The 15,334-nt window shown below is 38.8% G+C and overlaps 1 protein-coding gene across 6 annotated transcripts in view; it reads right to left on the reverse strand.

The window, feature by feature from the left end:
• Nucleotides 1–15,334, reverse strand: part of LOC119782608 (spermatid perinuclear RNA binding protein) — a 113,730-nt gene that overhangs the window by 43,914 nt on the left and 54,482 nt on the right. For 4 of the 6 annotated variants that reach the window (XM_038283627.1, XM_038283630.1, XM_038283626.1 and 1 more), the window contains exon 3: nucleotides 2,721–2,893. In XM_038283627.1, the coding sequence (XP_038139555.1) occupies nucleotides 2,721–2,723 (3 nt within the window). In that variant the 5' untranslated portion in view covers nucleotides 2,724–2,893. Of the gene's footprint in view, nucleotides 1–2,720; nucleotides 2,897–15,334 lie in introns of all 6 variants that reach the window. The other 2 variants (XM_038283629.1, XM_038283628.1) reach the window with 1 other exon arrangement.

The following is a 15,334-nucleotide window of genomic DNA, read 5'->3' on the forward strand; positions in this document are numbered from 1 at the left end:
ATAATTCTATAAAGCCTTTTCTAATTTTCTACACTACATAATAAGCAATAAAAGTACACATGATTTGAACTTCTATCGTACCAGGGCAATATTAGTATTGGTCAATCCTCAAAGCTGCAATATTTGTGTTGGAAGTGAAAAAGTTGTACCCGGACAGTCGTAATACTAATATGAAGAGGATACCTCAGAAGGTCACCAGAAACAGATTCAATGCTATGGAAATAGAGAACCTTCTACAATACTTGCACCCGATGCTAATGAGATATGAAAAAAATGAATTTCACATTCAGTAAAATAAAAAAGACCCTGTTCATCTCTATCAACATGAGCTCAAATAATTGTAGTTGCTTCACTTAACCTCTTAATATCCACCTCATTTTTGGAAATTTGCGCCTATTTTGCATACCCAAATGGAAAAGCAAATAACTTAGGAACTGTAAGCACAAATTACATATATGATACATTATTTGAAAGCTAACACTTTCTAGTTTCTGAATATATACATGGAAATTGGGTGAGTCATGTTAAACAGCAGTTATAAAGACTGCTCAGTGGCGCAGTGGGTAGCAGTGCTGCCTTGCAAGAAGGTTCTCGGTTCAATTCGCGGCCCTTTCTGCATGGAGTTTGCATGTTCTCCCTGAGCATGGTTCTCTCCGGGTACTCCGGCTTCCTCCCACAGTCCAAAAACATGACTGTTAGGTTAACTGGCTTCTCTACAGTCCCCTTAGGTGTGAGTGTGTGTGAATGGTTGTTTGTCCTGTTTGTCTCTGTGTTGCCCTGCGATGGACTGGCGACCTGTCCAGGGTGTGCCCCGCCTCTCGCCCATTGACTGCTGGAGATAGGCACCAGCACACCTCACGACTAGGGATGGGGATCGTTAATATTTATTGATATTGATACCTTTATCGATACTCCTTATCAATCAGAGTCTTTATCGATACCACTATCGATACTTTTCTGTTATTTGGTGGAAAGACGATGCAAAGAACATTTTTTAACAGAACTGGTATTGCTTTTATTGCTTAACAAGTGAGCATAACAAAAACGTTTCTAGCCTTCAATAAACATGGCTAATGTAATAGGCCACTTTGAAATGACATAAAACTAACTAGAATATATTTTCACAATTGTTGGTTAATGTATTGTCTACTGTCACTTTTCATCATGTTTTTAGTGATTAGGAAAATATTTAACAAATAAATAATTGTATTTTAAATTAAATGTAATTTTTAATAAATGTTGGCATCAGTAGTTTAATTATATATTCTAAAATAATTAGAGCAATATACAACTGTATTACTCATGTTTCTCGCCAAAAACTAAATTTCCCGTTTTCTTTACGTTACACTTGAACGCATCATGATAACCTAATTGTCGTTTTACTGAGCCAATCTGAACACATCATCACGCAGCACGTCTGAAACTATTTACTTTTCAAGCTAACTAGCTTGTATGCTTCCGATTACAAGACGGATTTCACAATTACTATTTTTAACTGACCGGACAAGCTACAAAGTCTGTGTGCGCGCTTACCAGTGGTACTGAGTGGATGATGAAGACGGGCCCGACTGTGGTGCGGCAGGGCAGCAGCCGGAGGAGGAGGAGTCTTTTCCGTTCAGCCATCCTCGAGTCGCGAGCAAAGTTAAGTGCCAGACTTCACTTGTTTTACTTTTAATATCTGTTTGCTTACAATTTCATTCCAAAACATTGGTGGACATGCTGCAGTGATTGGATTGATTAGATTTAAATGCTGTGACGCGACTCGAGGGACACACAATTATGTTACAGGACCTCCGGGAGAAAAAAAAAACACGACCAGACTCGATAGAGGTATCGATAAGCCCAAACGCTATTGATTTTCTGGTTTTGAAAAAAGTGGAACCGGGTCCTTGATGGAACCGGGTTTCGATCCCCATCCCTACTCGCGACCCCACTCAAGATAAGTGTGCTAGAAAATGGATGGATGGATGGACAGTTATAAAGACATGCTTGCTTGTTGTGGCTGCTTTGTCATGTGAAATTTTGACACGCTGCTATATTTGTGTTAATTGTGCTTTGGTGCTCGCTATGTCCATACAATGAACTAGGTGGTTGAATTGTGGAGAATCTAAGCTTTCCAACGATGTCTAACATGTCTGTATTGATAATCATTTTACCAGTGAGATTTTCATGCATTCTGAGTTATTATTTGTAAACGCTTTAAAATGGTGGGTTTTGAGAGGATAAAAAATGTCATGGTTGGAACTCATGTCATGTGATCTCAAACCAATCTCTGAAAGCAGATTTAGGTTTTGCCTATATGCTTTTTTTAAAATCACACTTTGTTCTTCCACTCAACTTTCCATATAATATAGATACGTCTCTACACAGCCAGATTATGTGACTTCCCCAATTTGACCGTTTCGTCATATTGTAAACATTTTCTGTTGTGCTACTTTTCCCCTTCGCCTCATCCTTTTGCTGAATTTCTTCATTCCCTTTTTATGTTCTACTGGCTTTGACATCTATTCCATTCTCAGTGATGTATGAGCTCTCCTTCCCTATCTGCCCTAAACAAGCTTTTATCACACATATACTTTTCAGCCAAAAGACTCACACTATCTGTCAGCGATGTGTTTAACAACTTATCAGATTGAACTCATGGCCTTTGCTTCTCCACAGTGGATAATCCACACCCCCACACGCAAAACCCAGCACCTACTAAACAATCAGTGCCTTACCATGCCTGCAGGAGGAGTGGTCACTCGTTTCCTTCCTGCTGACGCCCACTTCTGGAGTCGGAGGGCGTGTGGTGGGGCGCAGAAGCAAGGTTACTCGTCAGGATGTTGATGGCGAGACGTTTCTGCTCCTCATGTGCTCGTCTCTCACTCTGGCCACTCTAGAAAGAGGGTTTCTGCTGGGCAAAGATTGGAAGAGAACAGGAGAAAGCTTTAATAATCACTTCAACAACTCAGTAAAAACTTCATTATAGAGCTATGAAACCATTTTTCATGTCACTTGAAAGTTGTTTACATTTGCCAGACTATGGCATGTTATTGCTTTTTCATGTTCTAGACCAACGCAAAGTTGTGTACTTTGGATGGAAAGTACATGGTTTTCAGGACTGTTTAACAAAAATACTGTAAATCAAAAAAGTGGACATCCTTGATATTCACTCTATGTTAGTCAGTGAACGCTGGAACCATTTGCTTTGCTATCTAAAGTCTTTGTCTTGGCTTATTATTATTCACAAAAAAGCTAAAGCTGAGCTTGAAGCGATAAATAGCGTCTAACTGCAGCATTTTTTAAACCTTTCCATAGACTCGCAGCGAGATTCAGATGTAGAAATTAAAGAAATATTTTGTAGGTTTTTACTGGTTTCCAAAAACATCCTGCACAGTTGATATGACCTTCAGACATGTCTGATGAAGGTCATAGTGAGATTACATTAATAAATCTTTGATGGAGAGCAATACAGTGTGAGCAACGTTTTTTTTTTTCCTTTTTTTATCTGTGGACACGTTCTGTCCTACGACTTCCTACGTACTTGTGCCTTTAGGTGTGCTTAGATTTTGCATTTTGTACGTTTTCACAAAAAAATATTTTTAAAATAGCCATTTTATTCAACACTTTACAACTACTGTATCTATAAGTCTGTAGCCTATTTTCCTAAATTTACTTTTGGTGGGAAGTTCCTGCGCTGTTCGGTGGATATGGTTTAAGGAGTACAACCTTGCAAACAATCAAGATGTTATATTCAAGATGGATTTTTATGGATATTCAGACTCGACTAGCATCCAGCTAAACTTTTTGCACTTCCGATCCGATACCGATATTGTTTTTGGACTTCCGATCCGATACCGATACTGGCCGATACCAGCCTATCCGAGCATGTATTTAAGTTTAAGTTAAAGTATTTAGCCTTAGTTGTAAGACTCATGTTGAAAAGGGTTTTAGTACTCTTGATAACATCTAGCCAGCTAAATTAGGTGAGATTGAATAAAACACAATGCTTGGTAACAACAAACTTACCTGTTTATTAAGAGATAAACACAAACTGGACAAAATTACGAATAGCAATCTGAAATTGCACAGTGAGCAGTAAAACCGTAAACAGTTAAAGGTGCTATATTACTGTAAGTTTTAATAAAAATGCAAAACGGGAACACTGGCGCAAAATAGTGGAATGGATCGTTTCAATCGGCGAAACTGGAAAATACGGACCGGATTTAAAAAAAAAACTGGATCGGCAGTCTGGATCGGCATTTTACATGCTTTGCCGATACGCATTTTTTTGCCAATATCGGCGTCCCGATCCGATACGTGGATCGGATTGGGACAAGCCTAACTCAGACACCACATATGGTGATAACAGTAAAAAAAAAAAAAAAAAAAAAAGGATAAGTATGAGTGTGAGCTAGCAGAAGAACACTGCAGTTCTGTGTTCTGGCTACAGGTGGCCATATCATAGAAAACTCTATAATGCCTCTGTTAGGATTTTTTTTATGATTGATGTATGTGCCTGCTAACCCTTTATATTACCTTCCTATTAAATGTTAAGGCAAATGTTTTCCCAAGCACCTTACCTAATTAGGAGTTTTTGTATCAAAACAAAAGGTAATCATTATGTACGTAACACAGATTTCCTTAGAATTCCTTATTAACAGAGAGTTATAGTAGTGTGCATTGGACTATCCCTGATCTAAAAATACTGTTTATTATCTTGATATGGCTAGAGCCAGTGATGCCTGATTTAAAAACATATGTATGATGTACTACGACAGTCTTGTGACTTGTGTTGTGCGTATCCCGGCTCTCGCCCATAGACTGCTGGATAGCAACTGTACTGTGATGGATGGATGGATGGATGGATGGATGGATGGATGGATGGATGGATGGATGAGATGTGATGATAAAATGCTCCTTTAGCAATAATTTTCGTCCGACTTTCTAAAGAAGTGAGCCCGTTGGTAAGCGCTGCCATATGTAACCTGAACCCTTTCTCTATGTTCTGAGTAACATTACCATTCTGTTAAAACTGTTGTCATGTTTTCTAGTCATTTAATACAAACAGCTAATAAAGTAATAATTTTTCCCCAAGTAATCAGGAAAAGTTTTAGGTAGAGAAACTTTAAAAATGTGAACACAGTGCATTCCTTTACAGCTCTTGAAGTACGTAGAGTAACATTAATACGCTTTGATCTAAACTACAATATTTTGGTATTGCAAGGTTTTTAACAGGTTTCTTCCTGGATCGTCATGTGTTTCGCTCCATCCTGCTAACTATGACAAGTTTTACATCAAGTTTAACATCAAGAGAAAAGGCATTAGTGTGGTGCTGCCACTGTATTTTGGCCAATCAAACGCAGTCCAAAAAGTTTAGATGACGTGAGAATGAACTTTTTACCAGTAATGTTCATTTTTCAAACGTTTTAGACAAATAATCTATACTTTGTTGAAGTACTAGTATCTTAATACAACTTTCATACACACCTTTATTTATTGCTTTTTTAGATTGATTATTTGTCTTTTATGATTTTGTATATCACTTTGGTCCTGTTGGGTGTTGAAAGTGCTTTATAAATACATGTTGTATGCTATGGTTAGCCTAGTTTATTAAAATTCAGATGACCAACACTTGGAATGTGTGATTTTTAACGTGATACACCATGGATTAAGTTAAGATTAACATTAATACTTTTCTGATGCTCTGCATGTACAAACAAAATGGATACATGTAAACAAGACTCTGCTGATAACTCCCGACATGCTCCATTGACGTCACTGTTTATTTCAGAACTCGGTTTCACTTGCACCTTTTCTTCAAACTTCCTACTTTCACAACAACACACTAGTTTCTGCAAAGGTGCATGAGTCAGTCCTGGTGTAAAGGATCCGACAGACAGCTGATCAGTCCACCAACAGAAAGACGTAGACACACATAGGGCAAATACATGCAAAAAGGCACACAGGCCCGTATTCATATTTCATGAGCTGGCAATGTTCTGATGGAGGGGGACGTTAAACAAACATGTGCTTGTTTTCATTCACCGTCTTACAAGCCAGAGCCAAAGACCTCCTCCTTAAGTCGCTAATAAATAATAAAATTGAACAGAGAAATAGTCTATGACTGGATTTTCCCTATGTAAGAATATGCTGATTGTGAAAAATGCTCAAATTTTACAGTTAGTTTTTGGTTAAAAACACTGAAAACACTGAAAAAAAGAAAAAAAAAAAACACTGATTGAAGACCAAATATTTGGTTCATACTTCACATTGATGGTATCCAATAAGCCTCAATTTATTTAGTTTTAAACAATAAAGTTCCCAAAAATAAATATTCTAACCCTGGGTAGCAATGCTTTCAAATCATAGTTAGAAAAAAGTAATAAATACAAAGGATTTAAAAAATGGATATTAAAGTGTAAACAGCTTTAAAACCTTTAAGATAAATTTCCGCATCAATGCATCTCATATTTTTAAAGTTCTATGCCAAAGTTATAAAAAAAAAATGCATATCAGAAAACATAAATATTCGAGAGACAGACTGTATTTTCTACAGGAAAGCTGCTGATGATAAAACTTTGAAAACAGTCTGAGATGAAAGGTAAAGTGGAACAGTAAGGTGTGGGAAAAGTTTAGACAAAAACAGCAGAGTAGGCACGGCTGTAAATGATCATGCAGGACAGAAAGAATAGGAAATGCAAGAGGAGCGTTTAACAATAAGACAAGTACAAAGTGGGGAACAGAGTGGAATCGGATAAGCAACAACACAGATATTGAGCTAACCCCTCAGGCAAACAGTCTCCAGCAGAAGCTGCTCCTCATTTTCTCCCCAGCCCTCCGCCTCTAAGCTGTTGGCCTCAGGCCGGCCACCATGACAATTACCTCCTCGACACACCTGGCAGCGGCAGGGTCCGTGTCCCAGCACTGTTCTGCCAGTTACCTCCGAGCCAGCGCTTATTGCTGGAGGCGGGTAAGCTCTCCTCCAACATGACTTGGCCACTTAAAGACTGCATGCACATGATTATAGTGCAAGCACACAAACACAAGCGCTCAGCCAAGAGGCATAATAGCAGTGTGCCAGCCCCCATTTGATTTTCATTATTAGAACAATTCCATGATAAACAACAATTTCATCTCACAGCTTCAATCCCACACAATACTTCCCTTCTTTTTTTTCTGAAATGACAATCATGTGTGCAACACTGATAAATTCCTACGATTTTTGATAGCTAAAAAAATGTTAAAAATGTGAACCAAATGTTTATTAAATCAAAACTAAATGAAGCCCTCTCAAGAATAACAGCATGTGGCCTACAGTCAGCACATCATCCTCAGCACCCCTCAGGGAAATTAAGGTTTCATCCAAGGTTTCATGTTGCCTGTAAAAAAATAACAGCCAGTTTTTTAATAAATCCTCCTGTGGTTTTGTCTTCCATAGACTGAAACTGATCAATTATTACATTTTTCCCCACACCCTACCATAGTGCCCCCCCTTTTCTATTTCTCTCCTGTTCACACCATGCTGGCTGGTCATTAAAGTGTGATTGTGAGAGATTCTCCTGAGAAGGAGAGGAGAAAAGAGGGGGGGACTGGCTGAAAACCTGCCTCATTAACACCAGAGAAGGCGCGTGGACATTAGCGTGAACACACTTATCCGGGCACGCAAAGAGGCACTAAAACTCCTGTTAACTCTATCACGTCCCACAGTTATTGCATCGATTTCCACAAGAACTTTATGCATGAGGAATATCCCACACCTTTGCTGTGTAATTCCTTAGTCAGTCAGGCACAGGAATGGGAACATTTTGAAAAGGGGAAGGAAACAAAGTGAAAGATGTGAGACAGATTGGGGAGCTTGAGAAATGCTAAGGAAGCTGTGGGCTGCAATTTACACCTTTCTTATCTGATAACCGTCAGACAAGATGAACAGTGGAGCTGGAGTGTCAGAAGACAGAAGCTGTGCTAATTAAAGTTAGAGGAATTCATTTTCACAACATGTTCCCTCTTGCAGTCAGTGCTAATGCTAAATATGCTACCATAACAACCATTAGGAGTTTTTTTTAACAGTAAACCAAGTGATTGACTCCTTCGTGTTTTTGCAAACATAAAGACCTATTGAAAATAATACAATTGCATATTTACCTCTTTTCATAATTCTTACACCTGACATTTATAATTTTTTTCAGGAGAATGTTTAGGTGCACTTAATATTGCAGACAAGAGAAGACATAAATAGTAATGCAGTTACAACATGTTCCTAGAATTGCATTTTTTGTACATTAATTCAAAGGAAGTGCTTTACATATAATGGGATCTCTGCTCAAAAGCACCATTACTTACATTCAGTATAAAGCATTACAGTAATTTGGACCCCAAAATTACAGTAATTTTTGCCAAACCCCAAAAAATCATTAGTATATATTTATACTAATGCTCTGTTTCCCTGTAAAGGGGGAACACAGGAACAGAGCCCCTCCCCTTCCCAGCCAAGTTGAACAATCCCCTTTAATGACACCCCCTTTCAGAATCATAGAAAGGTTTCGGGGATAACAGACTAACGATGGAACCAAACGACCCCCACTCTAAAGGGGCAGACCTACTCGTCAGGTTCAATTTGCATGTTTCTAAGCAAAAACAAGTCTTTGTGTTTGGTCCACTCTATAAAACCCCAAACTCAATGTGAATGCAGACATTTTGAATAAAGAAAGCTTCCTGGATGGGGAACGAAACATCTTCAAAGTTGGAAACAAAGTCCAGTGGAATATTTTTTTTTACTTTTTTGGAATGCCTATGACCTGGATGACTGAGAATCTTCACCAGCATATTCTTACAGAGACATTCTATTGACTTCCTTTCATTCATTTCTATGACCTGGCCAACACCCTTACCCTAACCATTTCAAACACATACATAACCCTGCTCTTCTCAGGTTGGGTTCCAGTCCTAAATCTAAAACGCAAGCTAAGCAGAGCACTTCTCCACATGGAAACCAGTAGGTGTTCCTCACAATATTCATTGAATATTGTGAATATTGCATATTCCTTGAAAACCCGCTCGAACTCCGCAGACACACATTGTGCCATAGCCTCTGACCCCAACATATTTACTCATTCACTGATAATAATATAAATGCAAATTAAGGTTAATGTATATTACAAATAGTGCTGGGTATTTTCGCCAAAATCCTGAATCGATTCGATTTTTAATTCATACAGTTCTAAATCAATTACTTTCAATTCGATCTGTTTTTACAACAATGAAAGTGGTTCCAATGTGTTTCGAAATACTCATGTATTTTATTTTTTCCTGTCATATTAAACACAAAGTCAAACTTGAAAATCAGACAGTTTAAACTTGAGATGTGAACAAAACTGTCTCAAAAGTGCAAACTTGTTTGTGAAAAGTGAAAAAGTGAAGCCTCACTCGTGCATGCAGACGTGACACAGTGGGGACACAGCAGACATGCATGAGCTGCATTATCTTCACTGCACAAACCGTATTTGCAGCATTATCTGTAACAACTACAGGGTGTTTGCTGGTCAGCCCCCATTAATGTCTTCAGTCAACCTATTGGCTATATCTTTCCTGCTCATTTGAATGTGAACGTTACACGCATCACTATAAAACTAATCGATCTCATTCCCTAGACATCGATTTTGCAAAAATTTAAAGGAATCAATTCAAAATCGATTAAATCGATTTTTTTACCCAGCCCTAATTGCAAAATCAGCTGATTTAAACATCTATTTATACATATTAGTAAATCTGAGCATATTTCTTGTAGATGTTAAAATGTGAAAACATTAAATGCAGCAACTTTAAAATGACTAAACTATTTGTAGGTTATATCTGCATTCTGCAGCATAATCAACCACAAATGTTCTGATGGTGCGTCTCTATGTTTAAAGCTGTCTGATGAACCTACATAAAAAATAAAGCATTAATTTAACAACTCTGGTTACATTAATGTTAGAGGTACTGCATGTCCACTTTGTATCCCTACCTGCTTTACCTCCGGCAACTACCACAGACAAGCTACTGCATAGAATAGATGGATGGATTAAATGTAATACCTCTAACTGGCTTTATAAATTCCTTTTTTGTGTGTGTGTGTGTCCTGTTTTGTCAATATAGCTCTGGGAATCGATGTCCCAGAGCTGGATGATAAAAACCAACAGATTTGCTTTCACAAGCAGACCATTATGGTTGTCCATGAGGCTCCGCTTGGTATTTACATAAGAAACTTTATCGAAAATTATTTAGAGAATAAAACTGTATACAACAAGAAAATGGAGAAAGAAAGGAAGGTGAGTGGGGAAAAAAATTAAGGGAGGGGAGGAAGAAATAGACAGAAGGGAGGAAGGAACAGATTAAGTTAGAGAAAGTGTGTGGAAGTCAAAAGCTATGGTGATTTCATATTATTATTTAGGGTGGTATATATCTGAAGCTTTAGCTCAGTATTTAGTATTAATGTCTGTATATGAACACCTGGAATCAAATTCCTGTGGTATGTATGCATGGGCATGCTTGTGTATAAAGGATTTACAAAGCTTCCTCAGAAGAGAAATATGCTCAATAGCAGGTGTGGGTGGCCCCAGACTCACCCTACAGGGTGGTTACAGGTAACCAAAGGCCCACCAGATCACTGGGATACAAGTAAGGCAGACATAGGGATGGCCGAACCCACCAGAGAGGCGCAGATGAGAGCACCCTGAGCCTGACCCCCAAGGGGCTAAACCCCAGTCCCCAGTACTAAGGCCTGACCCCAGAGACCATAGTAGTGAAGTCCCACAGCAGGGAGCCCATGGGGTCCACCGGTGACCAGTGACACGAAAGGTGGACCTGGAGGAGAGTCCCGGGTTCTGAGGCCAAGTGTGCACCACTCCCTGCAGGGACCCTACAGGGCCGGGAAGCCTAGGACCGACCCGACAACCACCATGAATGATACATCGCCCACCAAAGTACCCAACCCCGCACCTAGAGAACCATCAGCAGACACAGGTATCCTTTTTCAGTGGTTAGCATAACAAAGGGGAGAAGACAGGCCCCGCTCATACTTGGGGCCTTAGATGTTTAACTAGGTGGGAGAGGAGGTAAACACACAAACTGACCAAGACTTGACTTTAAAAACTCAGGAATTTAAAAGTTTTTTATTTTTTTTCTCCTTTTCCCCAAACGAATGTGTTAAAAAAGACTTTATTTTTATGCTGATTTGTTTTCAAACATCTTTATCAGGTCACTGCCTTTTAACTCACAGTAAGTAAGCAGTGTGTTAAGCCGTTTCACTGTTAACATGTGTGCTTTCCTCTCAGGTTATCTGTGAAAACATCTTCAAAAGTCTGTGGTAATTATAAATGCCACACAGACGCCAGAACACACACATCACTCCATTCCAGTTAGTGAGATATATCAGCAGAACGGATGTGGAATCACGCCTCAGATGCACATCACTCTCACAGCCTCTGTTGTGACGAAGCGTGCCCTGCTTTAACAGGTGCTGGCTGACTGAGAAGTCTGTTTGCTCAATCCATTCCTCAACTGGCGAGAGACAGCGGCACGGAGAGAGGTCGGGAAACATGAAGGGAAAAGTGGTCCCAAACACAGACGGCAGGTTACAGGAAGCTGCATGGCAAGAGCCGGGCAGGCAAAACACCACATGATCAAGACTGCAGGGGGTGGTAGTGCAGAAAACCTCCGGCATTTTAAGAAGCAGACAACCAGGGGAGAATCCTTTGTTGCTTTTGGCTAGTTAAAACCCACCTGCTGAATTTTGTACATGACTGCAAGAGATTCTGCACATTCTCTCCAATAATTTCCCCCGCAAATCCATCTAACAAGTAAAAGCTAATTGCCGTTGTAACTCTCTTACCTTTTAGATTTATTCTATTCTATAAAAGCACAGCCATTAGCTTAGACAACCAAAAGTTCAGCATCCAAACGTTAAACATTACTGATAACCATAACCCCAAATATGCCATTTAAACGTAAGATTAAAAGACGACTCCCTTCCTATAATTCCTTATTTTCTTTCTACAACAAAGACTGTTTGCTTTTCTAAAAAAAAAAAAAAAATTTAATCTTTTTTAATTAGAAAGATATTGAACCAAACATTAAACTTTTCATAAAAAACAAACATGGTAAGAAACAATAGCATAAAAATGTATCTAAACCTTTCCACAGATTTGACCTTTGTAAACTGAATTTACACACAAAAACACCAAATGTCCCACAGCAATAAGGCTCATGCTCGGTGCATGACTGACATGATATCTGCATTATGTCTCATTAATGCAGGACTATGCAGCAGACTCAGACAAAGGGCATAAGGGATATCATCAATATGTCCTGTGCTCACAATATAGACATTATCTGTCATTTCGTAACCTAATTTCTCTCAGAACATAAGAGGCATGCATTCATTAAATAGAATTTACAACAGTTTGCAACCTTTTTTGCATATATACATATATACACATTTATTTTAGCATAGAAGTCATAACATGACCGCAAATACTGCGTTGACTCTTTGTATTGTTTTACTGTAGGAAAGTTTACTGGAGTTATTTAAAGATTATTATTCTTTTTATTTCATGAGTCAGGTTTTCCGCGACAATAAAAAGGACAAAAAAAAAATAAGGCTGAAGTCTGAAAAAAAAAAATGAATTCAAACACAGTGGTTGCGGCATATTCTTGCTGGTTATGAAACAAAAAGGCAAAATGGATCAAATGCTGAAAATGTATTCATACTTTACAGACCATGTTGATGGTTGTAGCCAAATGACTTAGTAATAAACAAGGTAGCTTTGAAGGCACTATTCTTTCTAATATTAATTTGTATTTTTTTTCATTACATTTTTTGCATTCCCACCTTTAAGCTTTCTCTACTCGATTGTTTCCTGAGAAAAGATCCCTCAAAACAGACACTTTAATTAACAGTTTAAAAGAGTTTTGTATCAAATGACTAAAAAACATGACAACAACTTTTACAGAATTGTAATCTTACTCAGAGCAGAGGTTGCATGGATATGAGCAGGGCCGGTTCTAGCCCTTTGGTTGCCCTAGGCGAGATTGAGTTTTGCGCCTATCTATCAGTTGTTTCGGGTATTTCTATTCACCTTCAAAATTGATGCAGCATTAAAATTTGACTCGTCTGGACTTCCTAATGGCAAATTCGTTGATGGTATCATCAAATGAGATTTTATTTGAGACCTCTTAGTTGATGCTCATCAGTGCAAGCCCATTTTGATGATTATTTGATGATTATAAATCAAACGCGCATCTACACAGCACAGCGTTCACAGACCAGTGAGATGCATAAACAAACAAACAAAAACAAAAATACAATACAGTTCAGTAAAATACAGTTCTGTTTTATGCCTCATTCTTGTAAGTTTAAAATGTTCCAATGCTCCCGAATGCACCATAGCTTTCTGACGCGCAGTGAACGCATCTCACTGGTCTGTGAACGCTGTGCTGTGTAGATGCGCGTTTGATTTTCCACTTAAGAGAAACCTTTGCAAACTCCAAACTCACGTCGGCTATCACGGTTTAGTGTTGTGTGTAAATAACAAGAGACCACAACAAATAAATCAGCCGTACCATGGTCAAAATCTTTGGATTTAATGTTGTTCAAAAAATCCGTAATGTTATAAATTAATCTGCCAAATAACCACAACTTTTTTCCCACGAGAGGTATTTTTAAACGTTTTTATATCATTAATATAAGAACCTAAGCTCCATTGAACATATTTTAATCCGTTTTCCTCGTCGATATGCAGTTCAACAGAGCGAGGCGCGCTCCCGCGACTGGGGTTGCATATTTCGGCAGGCATGCACTTTTGGGCATAACACCGGCCGACGTCCAATCTCCACTCATTGTCCGACTCGCTGTTGTTCGTCCGCTGCCTTCTCTTCATCTGAAACATCTGGGTCGAACATGTGAGGCTCCAGACACAAATATTCTTCCTCTGATACATCAGAATGGTCTCCTGGTAGGAATCGCTCGGTTGAAGTCGAAATTTTGCTTTCAGATTTCTCGTTTTGGCTATCGCATATAGTGCAGGAGGCCGCCATGAACGCTCCCGTTCTGACGTCACGACTTCCGGGTTGGAGGGCGCTTGAAAAGTGATCAGAATCTTTTCCGATTTTCTCTTAAATGTGAAAAAAAAAAAAAAAAAAAAACGGTGGTATATTTATTTGTTCATATTTTGCTATTTATATATACGTAAGGTTAAGTCAAACTGACGGACGCTTCATAACCGGTTTAATTCGCTTTTTTTTCTAATTCTATGATTAATGGGAAGTAAGCCTAAGGGCGACGCTAGAGGGCGCCCCCAACACATTTGTCGCCCTAGGCAATTGCCTATCTCGCCTATAGCAATCGCCGGCCCTGGATATGAGGGTACCTTGGGTCTCGCTTCGTCAGAGAGTCAGCAGCAGCCGTGAAAAATGGTTTAAAGAAGCATTTTATACTGCACACACAGCCTGCCACAACATCACATCATTACATCATACATGTTTGCACATGAGGGGACTTCACCGACTCCAGTGTTCTTAGATGAAGGACATCCGAATGCAAAGAGACAGAGCTCTCTGTTAAGAATAATCCACTCTATCTCTATGCTCGCGTTTCATTCCAAATTCTTTGTTATGTACACAATAAAGATGATTACTTTTTATCCTGACAGATGAGCTGTCCTAATTAGATAAACGGCTTGGGAAAACATTAGTCTTGACACGTAACAGGCAGGTTTAACAAGCACGTACAATAATGAAAATAATCCTAACAATTTTAATTCCTCAGATTCTACTGCAAGCTTAGAGCTTCTCCGCCTAGCTAGATGGAGCCACTAAAGGATCCTTTTCTTTAATAAAGAAAACCACTCCTGGGTGGACGGTAGTCTATTTTCTTAGACACCAAGTTGGTTATAGCAGATGGCTGCTAAGACTAGGTTCTGCAAAAGATGTTTCCATTGTAAAAACAATACAAAAAAAAAAAAAAGTGTGGTTTTCCACTGTTGTCACATTCATGTTCAGTGTGAGAGATTACTGCAAGGTTCACAACTTAATTAAACCAACTCTTCATTGTCTACAACTGCTCATTCAGGAGGAATTATTTCTACAAACCAGTGACTCCCTGCAATTCATTAGGCTAGAAACCAACCAATATGGGCTTCACAATTCCTGATAAGAGGGGTGGTCAAATATTCAGCAAGGATTTTGCAAGAAGCTTTTTGTTTAACAAAATCTAGGAATTTCTATAAACCTAAAGGACATTTATTTCTGTATTTATTTTTAAATATGGCAGAGTTGGTCCTCCATATATGCATGCATATATGTTCAAAACCAA

The sequence above is a fragment of the Cyprinodon tularosa genome, unplaced genomic scaffold (assembly GCF_016077235.1).
Source record: "Cyprinodon tularosa strain WSP-4 unplaced genomic scaffold, ASM1607723v1 ctg196, whole genome shotgun sequence".
Taxonomy (NCBI): Eukaryota; Metazoa; Chordata; class Actinopteri; order Cyprinodontiformes; family Cyprinodontidae; genus Cyprinodon; species Cyprinodon tularosa.